General features: G+C 46.7%; 1 protein-coding gene across 4 annotated transcripts in view; it reads right to left on the reverse strand.

The window, feature by feature from the left end:
* Positions 1 to 16219, reverse strand: part of SLC30A10 (solute carrier family 30 member 10) — a 42602-nt gene that overhangs the window by 6614 nt on the left and 19769 nt on the right. For 2 of the 4 annotated variants that reach the window (XM_060644385.3, XM_060644382.3), the window contains one exon: positions 4165 to 4242. In XM_060644385.3, the coding sequence (XP_060500368.2) occupies positions 4165 to 4204 (40 nt within the window). In that variant the 5' untranslated portion in view covers positions 4205 to 4242. The other 2 variants (XM_060644381.3, XM_060644387.3) reach the window with 2 other exon arrangements.

The raw sequence follows: 16219 nt of genomic DNA on the forward strand, positions 1-16219 counted from the left end.
CAGTTGCTATTTGTTTTCTTTTTGGTTAGAACAGCAGGATGGGTTTGAATGGAAAAAAAAAGAAAGGAAGGGCAACTACTTCACAGAAAACAAAACCCTAGGCCACCATCCCAGGACCCAGAGAACCTGGAACAGCCTAGGAAGATTCTGAGCCGCACACACATCTGGGGAGAGGGGGAGAGGGACTGTGCTTGTTCATAGTGCTACATCATGGCCATCGGTCACCCATCAGAAGGCACCGAGCTGGCTAACAGAGGCTGTGCAAATGGTTTCTTGTTCTTTCAGACAAGTATCTGTGATTTAAATTGTTTTAAACATTTTTAAGAGGAAAGGGAACAAAGATATATCACGAAAATGGTTCCTTTTATTCCTTGTCTTGCCTCTCCCTTCATCCATTTTCTCCCTTCCCTACACGACTTTGCCTACTGCTCACTTAGCCAGGGTCATTCAAACTGGATCTGGTTCAGGAGATCCTTAGGAAGACACTGCAGCAAGGGCACCTGGGTGGCTCAGTCGGTTAAGCACCAGACTCTTGGATTCACCTCAGGTCATGATCTCTTAGCTTCATGGTTCAAGCCCTGCATCGGGCTCTGTGCTGACAGCATGGTTCCTGCTTGGGATTCTCTCCCTTCCTCTCTTTCTGCCCCTTCCCCACGCGTGCTGTCTCTGTCTCTCTCAAAATAAACTTAAAAATTTTTTTTTAAAAAGGGGCATCTAAAAAAATAAAAAATAAAAAAAAATTAAAGTAAAAAATAAAAAAGGGGCACCTGGATGACTCAGTCAGTTGAGCATCTGACTTCAGCTCAAGTCAAGTTCTCGTGGTTCGTGGGTTCGAGCCCTAGAGGCATACCATGTACGCACTCAATAAAACACTACTTTCTGGTTGGTCAGTCATAACTCCCGTGACATAGAGTAACTTCTGTCTTTTACTTAATAATAATTGTGATGCTGGCTAACATGTATGCATCAGATGCTATTGTAAGTATATTACACATCTTTACATATTAAGTCCATTTAAGGACTCTCTTAAGTGGTTATTCTCTCCATTTTACAAATGAGGAAACTGAGGCATGGAGTAGCTACATAACTTAGCCAAAATCACACAACTAGAAAGTGTTAGAGTGGGGATAGAAGTCTGGGTAGTCTGACGAGAGAACCAGTATGCATCCTGTCTCATATAACTCTTGCATTTCAATGCCAGGTATTCCTTCTAAGAAATTTCACTATCGGCTCCTAAAAATTATACAAAATAGCTTTCAAACTTGTCTTTCCCATAATCCATGGTCGGATGCTTAACCGACAGCCACCCAGGAGCCCCCTCCTCTACCCCTGAGGTCTTTCTTACTGGAAAAACAATTAGAAAGAAACATCTCATCAAAGGAGACTTATTTTCAAATGATGTTAGGATTGCTGTTCATCTATTCATATTTACACTGAAATACAAAAGCTAATAATCTTCCTGACACTCTGTTACAACATTTTTTAACGTATCACGTTTGATCCCATTAAATAAAATCAACCACTACGACTGATGAGAATTTTTAAAGGATCGTGCTTTCACTGTGCTTTGCGGAAGCTGGAGCATGTTTCTCAGAAGACATTTGTTTTACTCCATTTAAATAAGAGAAACAGTCATGAAAATCTAGAAATGATTTTTGTTCACAAGAATCCTCATCAGTTGGTGTTCCCCTGAAGATCTGGGCGGGAGGGGTTTGTAAGGAAGTGGTTTAAAGGTCAAAAATGTGGGGTGCCTGCATGGCTCAGTGGGTTAGGTGTCCAACTTCAGCCCAGGTCATGATCTTGCAGTTTGTGAGTTCGAGCCCTGCATCAGGCTCTGTGTTGACAGCTCAGAGCCCGGAGCCTGCTTCAGATTCTGGGTCTCCCTCGCTCTCTGCCCCTTCCCTATTCGTGTTCTGTCTCTCTTTTCTCTCTCAAAAATAAATAAGCATTAAAAAATCTTTTTAAATAAATAAATGTGAAAAATGTAACCACTCAGTGGACCGTCTACGGTGGTGAAGCAAGCCACTGGGCGTGGGGGTGTACAGGCAGTGTGGGGCACTTGGAAGGGGCAGAAATGTGAAGTAGGAGCCCAGGAAGCCAGGCTTGCCTCTGCTTCGAGCCTGGGTGACTTGGGAAGTCACCAGACTCTCTGGATCCTGTTTCCTTATCTATAAAGTGCGCGGGTAGAGTCCATTCCTACTGAGGCCTTTCCAGCTGTCACATTCTGTCTGCCTTCTCCGAATCATGGCTCCAGATGGTTCAGACGCAGGCCCGAGGGGAGGCCAGCCTTCCTCATGGCCTGAAGGATGGAAAGTCTCCCGCCAGCCACAGCACGGGCACTGACGGGCACTCACCCTCACCCAAGAGGTGCAGGGGTGAGCCTGGCAACGCCACCCACTGCCTGAATGACAACAGCTCCCCCCTGGTGGGATTCTTACAAGTGTCAAGTGACTCCTTCAAGAACGGGGCCTGGCACAAAGCATGCACTCCACAAACATGGCGGCTGCTGTTCCTCCCGCGTCGTCGCCCAAGCACTTCACGTGCTTTATCTCACAACAGCCTCCTGAAGTAGATATTACTATCCTCATTTTAAAGATGAGGGAATTGGAGGCTTCGAGAAGTCCAAACACTTGCCTAACATCAGAGTCTTAAATAGGAGTCAAGACCCCAAACTGAGGCATCTTAAGCCCAAATCCCAACCCTTCAGCCACTGCATCATTCACCCCTGTCAGAGGCTAGAGGCTCACAGTCCTTGTGGACCACAGGGCTCAGCCACGTACAGCAAGGCACGTCACCTCTGACATCTTTGCACCCAGGATCTCCAACAGCTCTAGACCGAAGATCAGCCACATTATACAAGTTTCCCATACATTATGCTTCCCAAACAAGGTTACGATATCTATCAGTCCTGCTCGTAATTCTTCGGCATCTTTCCACCTACCTGTTCTCTTTCTCTGCAACATAAGCATGAATAATTAACACACTGCGCTTTGAAAAGTTAACGTGCTGTGAAAAACCTATGACATATAATATATAGCATATATTTGATGGATATTATATATATGTGTATACATACATACATACATACATACGTACGTACGTACATATAAATATATATATTTTTTAAACCGAACCTAAAGAAAGATAAAGGATAGTGATTTTTCATTACAGATTCTCTCTTTCCAAAAAGACTGACCATCAAGCACTTTAGAAATTCCCCTGTTGCGGTTCAATTTTTTAAAACTGACTCATTTAGAAATGTTTAGGAGCTCATGTGTGGTTGTTACTATTGTTTGGGGGTTTGGGGTGCTTTTTTTCTGATTTTCCTTATAGATCCATTCTGGGTACCACTTTGTAAAATAGAGGGGAGCCTCTCAAAAATGAAAGTGTCTCCTGGATGATTACTTTTTCTGTATATTATTTCCAACCAAGTCCCATCACAGGCTTCCCCAAATCATCTGAAAGTAAAGGGCTGCATAATCTTCGTGGAAATACTCAAAGTCAAGATTGGGGCTTCTCGAATCACTCTGGAGCCAATTCTCCGCCCAAGAAGGTGAAAGAGAGAAATTCTGGATACAGTGTTGGCGTCTGGGTGAGAAATGCACCCCTGAACTCCCTGACTAACCTTTGCCCAGCAGTACCTGTGACCTTGAGCACGTGGTACAGGGAAGACTAGTAACGTGCCTTCCACGTGCCTCACCAGAACCTCCACTTTGGGCCTGGAAGTAGAGATTCAACTGAGCCAACAAACCCGTCCCAGACACGGATTTCTGGCAGAAATAAATGAGGTCTGAGGGTCACTCGGCAATGCCACCTTGGATGCAAGCCACCCACTCTCCTCTCACCTTTGTCAAAATATGTTCAACTGGAATAGGTCGCATTTGACATTAACAATAGCCGGGGGTGGGCAAAATCAAGCACAGTAATAGCATGCCGCTGATCTGCGAGGCTCTGGAGCAGGTGGCATTAGCATGGCTCTAAGTGGAGCAAAGATAAATCATTAGCGACCAGTGTGTCCCTCAGAATCAATGCAGTGATTAGGCAAGAGACGAGGGTCATAGTCTATTCATGCAACTGGCCTACTTTCTAACACACCTTCTTAAAAGGCAAACAGAAAAGAAGGGCACAGCACTACACACTCCTTTGACCCAAAAGTAATCCTACCTCTGATATTCAGGGCTTCCGACTTTTTCTCCTTTTTCATAGTCTCTTCTGGCTCATTCTGGGTGTTCAGAGAATCACCTGCATTCAAAGAAGAAACCTTGTGTTGTGTATAAGTTCTACAAACAAAAAGAACCAATGGACTCAAAAAACAGGTTTTGTTATTTTAAACTCCCACTAGCTCATCAGACCCCCTACCTCTCCCCCCGCCCCACACACACACACGCACACACACACCAGAATGGTACATTTTGGCCTTGACATCAGCCTTCATTCACACTCCTATTCAAGTTTAAAAAAAAAAAAAAAAAAAGAGGCAATTGGGAGCCTACCCCCATCCCCAAACCCGGTAACTCCCAGGGGGACAGAAGGATGGGCAAAAGGGGAGGGAGAAAACAAAGTGCAGACAGCATCTAAGGAAGGGGCAGGGTTTGGGGACTGTTATCTGTTGCCCAATGATAACGGATTTTCAAGACAATCAATACTCCAAAGCAGATAGAATAAGGGGAAGGGGAAAGAGGCCAAAAAAGAGAAAAAGAAAAAAGAAAAAGAAACTGGAGAATACGATAAGTTAGAGGCAGAGAATTAAAGCCGGGCTGCAGAGGAAGGGAATTAAAAAAAAAAAAAAAAAAAAAAAAAAAAACAACCATGGAAGCAGCATCCGCAGCCAAGCCAGAAGAAGAGGGCGTGAATGCGGAGGGAGGAAGGGACGCGCGGGAGGAGGGAAAGGCAGAGAGGTGCGGAGGATGCAACCGAAAGGCACCTGCTACGTTGGAGAACACCGTCGCCCCCCGCTCCTCCTTCCGGTCGGGCGAGGCCGCGCCGCGCGGGGACTGGCCGGGGCCGGGGGCGCCCCGCGGGGCCCCGATCGCGCGCGGGGTGCGGCCCTCGGCCGGCGGCGGCGGGCGGCGGCGGCGGGGGCCCCAGCAGGCGAGCCAGGCGGCGCAGTCCTGGAAGATGAGCAGCCCCAGCACGTTGACGGCCAGCCCCAGCGCGCCCACGATGAGCACCAGCTCGGGGTCGTCGATGCGCTCGGGCCGCGCCAGGCGCAGCACGGCCTCCACGGAGATGGTGAAGCAGAGCGCCGTGAGGAAGACGGCGTTGCTCAGCGCGCCCAGCACCTCGGCGCGCGCGTAGCCGTAGGTGGCCCCCAGGCCCCCGCGGGGTCGCCGCGCCACGTAGCCGGCGCCCAGCCCCACGCACAGCGAGATCAGGTCGGACAGCATGTTGAAGGAGTCGGACAGCAGCGCGATGGAGTTGCCCAGGTAGCCCGAGACCAGCTCGGCCACGAAGAAGGCGACGGTGAGCACCAGCATGAAGAGCAGCCGGCACGTCTTGCCCGAGTAGCGGCCCATGTCGCCGGGCCCGCCGCCGGTGGGGGCGCCCCTGCGCGGCCCAGCCCGGTGCCCGCCTCTGGCCTCGCTGCCCGCCCGGCGCCGGGCTTCTTATAAGGCGGAGGCAGAGCGCCCCCGGTCCCGGCACGTCCAGAGTCTAAGGGAGTGGCCGCGGCGGCAGTCTCTGAGGGCCCTCGGGCCGCCTGCGGGGCCCCTTCCCCCTTCCCGCGTCCCGGCCCCACTTGGCAGGTGGCCACGGGCCAATGTCTGGCCTTCTAGGACAGCGCGGGGCAGAGACGGAGCTGCTGGGGAGAGGGGGCGTGTCTGCAGCGCCCTCCTCCCCGACCCCCTGAGGCCTGGGTGGGATTCACCCACCGACCCCGCTTCCCCAGTCCCTCCCATCCCAGTGCGCCGACTGTTGACTCTGGGCGATAAGGACCTTGAGCTGCGGGGTGTGTGCTCTGCGGTGAACGTGGACACCTTCGCGTAGGTGCCCAGACGGGGCTGGCATTGTAGATTCCACATTAACCCGGGGAGGCCCCGGCCAACCCTGCCCAACCTTCAGGGCGCGTCCTGCTTTGCCTGTCGTAAAGCTGCAGCTGAGCCCTCACGTAGCATCCCCACTCCACTACAGCCCGTGGGCTATTTTATTCTCTCGCCTTGCGCATCGCCTTCGCGCCAAGAGCGGGTTATCGGTGCTGTCAGCCCCTCAGGGCACAGTGTCGTCCCTGTCCCCCACCCCCACCCCACCCCCACCAGCACCTTCACTCACAAGGCCTCCCACCAGGTGAACTGCGGGTGGCCCTGGAGGAGAGCACGGATCATACTTTTGTACGTTTTGTTAAAAAAAAAAAAAAAAAAAAAAAAAAAGTCTTGAGGATCCAGGAGAAAACAAAAGAAACTGGAGAATACGTTAAGGTAGAGGCAGAGAATTAAAGCCGGGCTGCAGAGGAAGGGAATTTAAAAAAACAAACAAACAAGCATCGCACCCTACAGCGCTCAGAAATGCGCTTGCTTTCCCGGTGGTAGGCACAAGTCCCTTGACCACCGAAGAAGCGAGGCCAGGCCTCCTCTGTGTACTTGCCTCATTTTCCATTGCAGAGAATATTCTACTCACCCCCATGTGTCCCTCAGAGAATGACCTGGTACTCAAAGTTCAATCGCCTGCCCTCCATGAAGGTTTATTCCAAATAAAGCCTTTCCTGTTGACCACAGGCTCAGTTCCAAGTAAAAGTTATCCAGAAGAGAGCTGTCCCCAGGACTCTGGGAGAGGCCGAGCACCAGAATCCTTGACGAAGGGTGTTCGCTGTTGGGTGTTCAGGGAGGGGTGGTGGGAGAGCCCACGATTTTCTTTCTTGGTTTGTTTTTGTTTTATGTTCTTTTCTCATTCCCAAAAGGATCTGAATGTGAAGTCTGGTGATCTCTATTCCCCCTCTCCTGTTCCTAACCCCTGAACTTTAACCATTCCTGAAACACATCTGGTTTGGGCTTGGAAAGAAATGTGTCCATTTAGCAGCACGCTCTGATTCTAGCCCCAGTCATTGCCTTAGCCTTATGAAACATGATCTTGTCTTTTAACATTCTCTAAGGGTCTCTAACAAGCATCCTTGATCCGAGGGTGCCACCTTACACAAGATGAGCACCCAAACTCAAGACGCCCATTAAGCATTCCCTCCTCGCCTCCAGGAAAATATCTCTACGCGAGAACTTGCAGAAACTAATCATTTAAAGTATCTCTAAAAATTAGTATTAAAATGGACAATAATTTAAAAGAAGCAAAGAGATACAGATAGGTTGATGAAAGTTTTGAAGCTGTCTGGCCTTGGACAAGACCCTTAATTGTTTGGGCTGGTTTTCACTGCTGTAAAAAGGGAATAATAATAGGGTCTTCTCATATGTTTGCGAGGATTAAATGGGTTAATAAGTATAAAGTGATTATAACAGTGCCTGGCACAGAGTAAGCACTCCATAAATTGCTAGCTGCTTATTAAAAAGAAAAAAACAACAGGAAGAAAAAGAAGGTGTGGCGTGAGGGGGAGGAGACTGGGCAGGAGGAGGACGGAAGGGCAAAGTGGTTCAGGGGGCCACGTTTCATCATTAGCATGTTAGTATGGACATTAGCATCACGGCAGACGTGTAGCAGACTGTTGAACTACAGATGTCTTACTCTGATACGAAGAAAGATATCCCAGTTTCTGGCTTATACTGTCTTCAAACTATGAAGCCTTTGACACCCGTAAGGCAGGACAGCAAGCAAAGCAGTCAGAACAAGACAGAAGCCTTGTGCAAATCCCTTGACAGTTCTCCCACAGTCCCTGCTGATTGCATTTGTCATTCACAACTGAAAGAAAAACCCGAGGTCAGCAGAAATATATCACTTGTGCCTGTTACCCAGTCGTTCTCCTAACTGAAGGCAGATAAGAAGAATCATGTCGCTGCCCCAGGAGGTCAGTTGATGGAACTAGAAAGCCAACAGGCAACTGAGGAAGCCTTGGGCTTGGAAAGCTGTGTCTGAGGGCCCCTGCCCAGGGCTGGGCCTTCGAGACAGGCTGAAGGTGTCAATAAAATGCACTTAAGAAAAATGTTTTGACTAGCTAACTGTGATTAGATGGATGGATAGGTAGGTAGGTAGGTAGGTAGATAGATGGGTAGACAGATAGATACAGTTTATATACAGGGAGAATATATATAATCTAAGTTAATTGACAAAAATTTAGGCTGTGTCTTACACTTTCCTATATATGATGAGGTTTCGAAAGGTTTGTTTAATGGGCTTTGACTGTCCGGCCCTGTGCTGAGCACTTTATAGGCATTACCTCATTTCATCCTCACAACTGACTCATCAAATAAGCACTTATTTTATTGGTGAAGAACCCAGAACCCAGAGATTTTAAGTCACTTGTCCAAGATCACACAATATGTAACCGATAGAATGGAGATCTGATCGAGGCATCAGACTCTAGGGCTTACAGTCTTCACCCCCACATTATCCTGATTTGATAATTTTCAACACTCCTTTTGTTCTTTTTAAGTTTTACTTTTATTGGCATAGAACTTGATGCACTACAATTTACAAAGTCAGAGACTGTAACACTGAACGTTCTTCCTACACTGGTATTGACTCAGAAGTTAACAAACTTTTCAGGAAATTGAAAAAGCAGCTGTTTTGTTTTCATTTTTTTCTTTTTTCTTTGAATTTTTTTAATGTTTATTTATTTTTGAGACAGAGAGAGACAGAATATGAGCAGAGTAGGGGCAGAGAGAGGGAAACACAGAATCCGAAGCACGCTCCAGGCTCTGAGCTGTCAGCACAGAGCCTGATGCGGGGCTTAAACTCACAAACCTCGAGTTCACGCCCTGAGCCAAACTTGGACGCTTAACTGACTGAGCCACCCAGGAGCCCGTTTTCATTTTTTTTCTAGTTGACAAGAGATGATGCTAGCTTCGAGGAGGAGAACAGACATCTGGTCCAAGGCACCAAACTCCTGCTCTTATAAAAGAGGTAGCTCCTTTGCCCCCTAGCTCCTGCCTCCAGATTTTAAATACATCATCAGAAGCTGGATGCTCCTCACCCTTAGCCCAGCTCCAAACCCACAGAGCATGATATATCTGATGACTTCCCTGAAGAAAATTGCCTCTGTCTCTCAAACAAAACAAAAAAGGGTGGGGGAGGCACCTGGGTAGCTTAGTCCGTCGAGTGTCCGACTAGATTTTGATTTTGCCCCAGGTCATGACCCCAGGGTCATGAGATAGAGCCCTGGGCATGGAGCCTGCTTGAGATTCTCTCTCTCTCTCTCTCTCTCTCTCTCTCTCTCTCTCTCTCTCCCTCTCCCCCTCTGTCTCTCCCCCACTCACACTCTCTCTCAAAAAAAAAAAAAAAGAAGGAAATTACTTCTCCAGGCAGCTGAGAGATCGTGTGTACACATCAGCTCCTTGTTGGCAAATTTATATAACATGTATATTTGTAGCACTTCGTGACACAGATACTTTTTATACCCCAAAATGCACATTTTGCATAATGCACATGTCTCTCGAAGTGTCTTAGAATACAATTCCATTTACAAGATTCTGTACTTGAGGTGACCGCATTGTTTTTGATGATAGAGGCATGCGGTGTGAAAGAGGTAACAAGTAGGTGAGTGGTCAGCTCCACTGTGCCCGGGGCCGTTCGGGAAGGGATTCTTGGCAGCACCGTGAGCTGTGGCCCACTCAGAAGGGGCAGCTCCAATGTGACTTTGGAGCGTGCCCGTCAGCCAGCCGTGGTCTCTCCAAAATGCCGCTTTCTTGCAGCAGAGTGATGTGTCTGCTCCTAGCACTGGGCCCGGAAGTGGTAAGAATGCAAGCCCCATCATAACATCAATGATACAGTGCTCGCTTCGGCAGCACATATAATAACATCAATGATACAACCTGCTTATTGAACGAACAAACAAGCTCTAGAAAATTTTAAGTTTGTATTCACTTTAAGAAACCTTGAAAGAGAGAGTAGCATCGCAGTTACGACTTGACCTTTGGAGTCAGACTTGGAACCAAATCCCAGCTCTGATGCTCACTCAGGTGACCCGGGGCAAGTTCCTGACAACCTCCTCTTTCCTCGTGTGTGAACTAAGGGTAATAATAGTATGCATCTCACGGGGTTGCCATGAGGCTTAAGTGACCAAACATCTCAATTGCTTAGTGCAGTGCCAAGTTCATAAGAAAGGCTCACTCAATAAGTGTTAATAAAAAATAACTACCACTTTGATTTGTAAATCCAAGTGTAGGGAGGGAGAAACATTTCCTTTCTCCAAAGGATCCACACAGAGTTACTGTTAGAGAAAAATGTGTTTAAGGAATGGTTTGCAACTTAATCTAAGGAGCAGTGAAACTTATGCAGATGTAAGATAAACTATTTTTGAGTTCCTACAGCTGGAAGGGGAGTGCCATGTTCCAAATGTTTGTGCTCCCACCCCAAATTCTTATGTTGAAATCCTAAACCCCATAGATGATGGTATTAGGAGGTGGGGCATTTGAGAAATGATTAGGTTATAAGGTGGAAACCTCAAGAATGGGATTTGTGCTCTTATAAAAGAGACCCGACAGAGCTTTCTAGCGCCTTCCGCCATATGCAGACACAGCAAAAATGCTCTGGCTATGAACCCAGGAAAGAGTCCACACCTGACCGTACTGGTATCCTAATTCCGGACTTTCATCCTCCACAAAGGTGAGAAATAAATTTCCGTTTGTTGTGAACTACCCAATCTGTGGTATTTTGGTAGCAGCCCAAATGGACTAAGACCTAGTGTAAGAACCCAAGTTACCAACTGTTGAGTGCACGGGTATAAAGGAATGACTTTGATTTCTATATCCCAGGGATGATGGGGTTGAGCTGTTTGACACATTTGGCCGGGACAATGCCATGTCGGTTGGGGTCGGCTTGTCTTTGTGGGCACAGCGGCTCTGGTCTGTGTGCTTCCTACCATCTGCAGATATCAAGGGCTCACCCAGGTACTCGTGGGGACGTGCTGCGCGTGAGGTTTGAAGAGGGAAGGGAAGGGAAGTGAGAACAATCACAAGAAAGGGGATCTGGCTATTGGGACGAGGGGGAAAAGGATCAGAGGCAGAACTGGGGATTCAAGAAGCACATCATCCAAAACTCATCACTCACTGACAGTATTTGGGTGTGATTCCTTCTACTTGATGAACACGAGGAAAAAAATTTTTTTTTCAATTCAAATGGAAGCAAAACCAAAAAAGGCCTCAAAGTTGCAAGAAACAGGGAGAAACTCTCCCTCGATGTTGATTTCAAACCCAGTAATAGTTTTAGCTCTAAGTTACGCCCGCTGTCACTTAATAATTTACGGAAAGCCTTTACGTGTGTTATTTAATTCCATCTGAAATATTCTCACACACACAGACTTCTTCACTGCTAGATTCACCTTAACTTTTAGACCATAGTCGTTCCACTTTCTACAGACTTGGTCACCTGCGGTCAGCCGTGCTCTGGGAGGTGATCCTCCTGACGTGAAGGTCAATGGCAGCCTGCCACTACGTCTTGATGCCTACGTCATTTACCTGCCTTCATCTCATCGCCCAGGCATTTTATCATCTCACATCATCACAAGAAGAGAGAGTACAGTACAGTGAGATATTTTGAGAGAGAAAGAGACCACATTCACATAATTTTTATTAGTTCATTTCTATAATCTATTTTATTATTAGTTATTATTGTTCATCTCTTACGATGCCTAATTTATAAATTAAACTTTACCACAGATACGTATGTAGAGGAAAAAACACAGTTGATATAGGATTCGGGACTATCTGTGGTTTCAGGTATCCACTGGGGGTCTGAGAACCATATCCCACATGACTACTGTACATGAAAATGAGAAAGTCCATTTGCCCGAGAAGTCATAGGAATAATTGTGGGGGTTTAAATAAAACCTATAAATAATACCTTCGCCTTTATCTGCCAAACGGGGTGGTCCAATATTCAGGGTTCTGTAGTGGAGAGGTGTGGGTTTTGGAGCCACTCAAACCGGGGATACAATCTTGGCTCCATCAGTTGTTGGCAACTGGGCAAGTCCCCTAACTTTTCTGAGGTCTATGTTCTCCTCTATAATCTGAAGGTAGAGATATCCTCTCACACAGTGTCTGTAAGAATTAAAAGGAGATAGCACAGAGGAGACGCTGCATGATGCTCTCATGGTAGACAGCTGACAAAGAGCGGATCCTTTCCTTACCTTCTGGCTGTCATCATTCCCAGGACTACTGTTGACTTCTGACAGGTGCCAATGTGGAACCCCCTTCCCAGTTATTTAGATTACTATTTTTTATAAGATCGTCTATTTCCCTTTGGTTCCAATTATCCATTTAGCTTACAACTAATTAGCTATTGATTAATAAAAGATATTATGAATGTAAAATTGATTAAATATGATTAAATAAAATATTTTAAGACTATAAACATATTGAAAACAAAATGTTTCATAAACCTAAAATTCCAAACGTCGCAGCTATCATTATTACTACACTTCTTTGTCCATCATGGTTCTATCATCTCTTATCATGTGGCAGAAGGTCAGAGAGAATCAGCATGATGGACAGACATAACTTTATGACTATCAAAAAATCAGAAGCTATGTTAAATATTACAATGAGGTCTGGAGGAGAACTAAGATTCTTGACCTCTGACACTAAATTACCGTACAACTTAGTCAGCAACTAAACTTCGGAGCCTTAGTTTCCTAATCTGCCAAATGCAAATAAGAACCTCATACTACTTAGGGCATGTACATGTTTTGAACATCAAATAAGACAATGAAGATACAAACATGAAGACAAAGAGAAGACATAGCTGTTGTTACAATTGTGGAGCCACAATCACCATGAGTTCTAGAAAGCGAGCACTGTTTTATCTGTAACCACCAGTAATGTACAAGGGTCAGCCAAAGTTTTAGGTTGCCTGACCCCCCCCCCCCCCACCACTTCCTTCTGGTAAGAAGTTCTGTCCTTTTGGACACAGACATAGGCATATAACCGACGCTGAGCCAAACATAGTTCCTCATTCCCTGGCCACCATGCGTGCTTCAAAGGATGGGTGCTTGATCCAAGGTGGACGGACCACAGTTCTTCTCTTGAGGTTTTCAAAATATATCAGAGACAGACAGAGAGAGAGAGAGAGAGAGAGAGAGAGAGAGAGAGAGAGGTTCCTTTTCTTGACTGGTTACTAAGCAGTGAGGAGGTGACTCAGAGCCCCTAATAATCATGTCTCCCCCATGCTGGGCTCTGCGCTGACAGAGCTTGGGATTCTCTCTCCCTCTCCTTCTGCCCCTCCCCCACTCGTTCTCTCTCTCCTTCTCTCTCTCTCTCTCTCTAAGTAAGTAAACATGTTTAAACAAATAAATAAATGGCAGACTAAATAGGATTTCTCCCCAATGTTGGAAATTATTCCCGCTCCATTTTTCTGTTCTCTCCAAAGGAAAAACTCCTGAAAACACTGTCACAGTCTTTACTTCCTCAAATTCCATTCTCTCTGTCACCCATGCAATGCCACCTCCATCTCCATGACACCACTGGAAAGGCTTTGTGAAAGCCTGACTCACGACTTTCTCATGCCTGAATCCACTGGTTTTCTGTGCTCCTCTCTTGGAATTCTCTGCACCAATTGTTACTGAAGACCTTGCTTTCCTTTTTGAAGACTTTCTCCATTTGATGGCTGAACGATGCAACCTCCTGGTTTCCCTTCTATCTCATGGGTAGTTCCTCCTCCTCCTCTAAGTCTCTAAATGTTGGTGTGTCCCAGGATTCAGTCTCAGGCTCACTAATCCTGTCTGTCTATGCTCATTCCTTTGGTTATCTCGCCCAATCCATTCTCCAGGACTTGGCTCATGCTATTCCCACCTCCTGGAACAGTCTCTGCCCTTCTCCTCCTCATGCCTTAAGCCTCAAAAGCCACTTCTTCAGGGGGTCTCCCCTGGTATCCACTCCGTCTGTGGCCCACAGGATGACAGGAAATAAAATAAAGAATAGATTAAATAATAAAAGAAAAAGGGAGGGAGGAAGAGCACGAATGAAGGAACATGGTTCACACTGGAGCTCACAGCTTCTTGTGTTAAGGAGACTCTCCATTCCCCAAGCTTTGCATCTCCACAGAGGCACCTCTACAGGAGTAACACTCCTGGTCTCCTTCTGTCGCTTACCCAGCTTTTCTTGGAAGCAGGGTAACTACTCCGGATTACTAAGTGTGGGAGAAAGACTGGAGCATGCTTGGCTGACCTTTTCTGGCCTTTCTTTTTCAGATTCGCCTTCCCGCAGAGACCTGCAATCCTGGTCTGCAGGTCCAGGAAGGAAACTGCCTGGGACAGGCTCTGCCTCGTGGAGGGAGGTCTGGGACGGGGTGGGTGAGTTTAGTTCTGGGATGAACTATTAAGCCTTTTGCTGCTATACGTCAAAGCCATAGTCAAAGCCAAAGCCATACCTCTAATAAAGTTGGTATTATGCTCAATTGTCACCTATATCTTACGTAACAATTGTTTCCAAACCTAGGAGAATAAGAAAGGGGTATTATTTATTACTCCCTAAAGCCTTAACATACTGGTGAGTGGGCAGGAGCCTGGAGAAGGATTAAGCTAAGAACGTACAGGCCAAAGTAACACAGGGTGACTGAAGCGTCTGGAGGGACAGAGCGGGCGCTGTAAGGTTTTAAGGCTCCAGTAAGTGTGAGCCTGGCAGCATTTGACCGTGGCAATCACAGGAGCCTATTCCCTACAGAAAAAAAATGGCTGTTGTTATAGCTGCAGGGCTGTTTTAACAGGTCCTCGTGAGCATGAGTTTTCAAGACTGGTTTTACTCTATGCTTCAGACTTAATGTACAGTGAGTGAGAGGGAGAGCATAGTTTGCTCTCACAAACAATACGGCTGCACCAGAGGAAGGGAGTTTTCCTGAAGTGAGACAGATGCAAAAAAGAAAGGGAAATGCACACATATCTAAATATTCTTAAAGAGGGGATTAGATCAGATCAGACTGGGGTTCTTTAAATATTCTTAAAGAGGGGATTAGATCAGATCAGGTTCTTTGGTTCCCAAAGAAATCCTTCAGTTCAGAAGCAGAAAGGCAAGATTTCAGACAGCTGGCTGGGCTCTGGAATGCTTCCATCACCACCAGAGAGAACCAGATCCAGGGAACTACTAAAAGTCCTCCTCTTAAAGCTGTCAATACTGTCTGAAATAAAAGCAACTGGGGAATATAGGATCTATGTGATGTTCCTCGCCCACCCCCATTGAGTGCTGGGTGTGCGGAGAACAGGTCTTTTGTATCTCTAGTTCACAGATTTTCAGATGGAGGGGAAGACACTCAAGGAACTTCACCCGAGGAACTCCATTCACCCGGGTCTTGAGTAAGATGGAAGGAGCCAGGGCCTGAAGCTGATGCCCCATGAGATGAGACTTCAGGGGTCCTGGGGAGTGGATTTTGTACATGGGAAGTGATATGAACTGTTGACCTGAGGGCAGTCTGTGCAGGTTGCTTCTTCCAAAGATGGGCACAACCATATCTTCTATTCTACATGTTTTCCCACAGGGTGACCTTGATGCTCCTTCCATCAGAAGTGGGTCCACGGGCTTGACCTCCTTCTATGTTATCACTTGCACGTAATCTATAGAATCTGAGGTTGGACCAGAAAAGGCATTGAAGCGTCTACCTTGTTTGATGGGACACTCGTGTTTGAGACCCTGAGATGCCACATACCATGTCCTGAGGCCACCCCAGCATGAGGAAGCCAAGACATTGAGACCTTCCAGCCCACGAGCCAGACAGATGATGGTGCCATCACCTGCCACCAAGTCACTACCTCACTTCGTAGTCTTCCCAGCTGAGGCCCCAGACATCACGAGGCAGAAAGGCTGTTCCCACTGGCTCCTTTCCAAGCGCCAGGCCACAGAATCCCAAATATCATAAAATGATTGTTATTGTATGCCACTCAATTTGTGGTGATTCATTACACAGCAACAAGAACAAGGAACCACTGGGTAAAGATTGGCACAGACTTACAAAGCTTCCACAAAATTCGGAACTATTTGAGAGGAGAAGCCTAGGAAGATTAGAATAGAATATTTAAGGCATTGTTAGATGAGCTTCAAATCAAAACGGTTACTGTGGATGCAAGGGTTTGCTTGTGTCCTGTGGGAACGGGTCAAGAGATAGACAGTTAGGACTCCAGGACAGGCACACGGAGGATGAG

Source organism: Panthera onca, chromosome F1 (assembly GCF_046562875.1).
Source record: "Panthera onca isolate mPanOnc1 chromosome F1, mPanOnc1 haplotype 2, whole genome shotgun sequence".
Lineage (NCBI taxonomy): Eukaryota > Metazoa > Chordata > Mammalia > Carnivora > Felidae > Panthera > Panthera onca.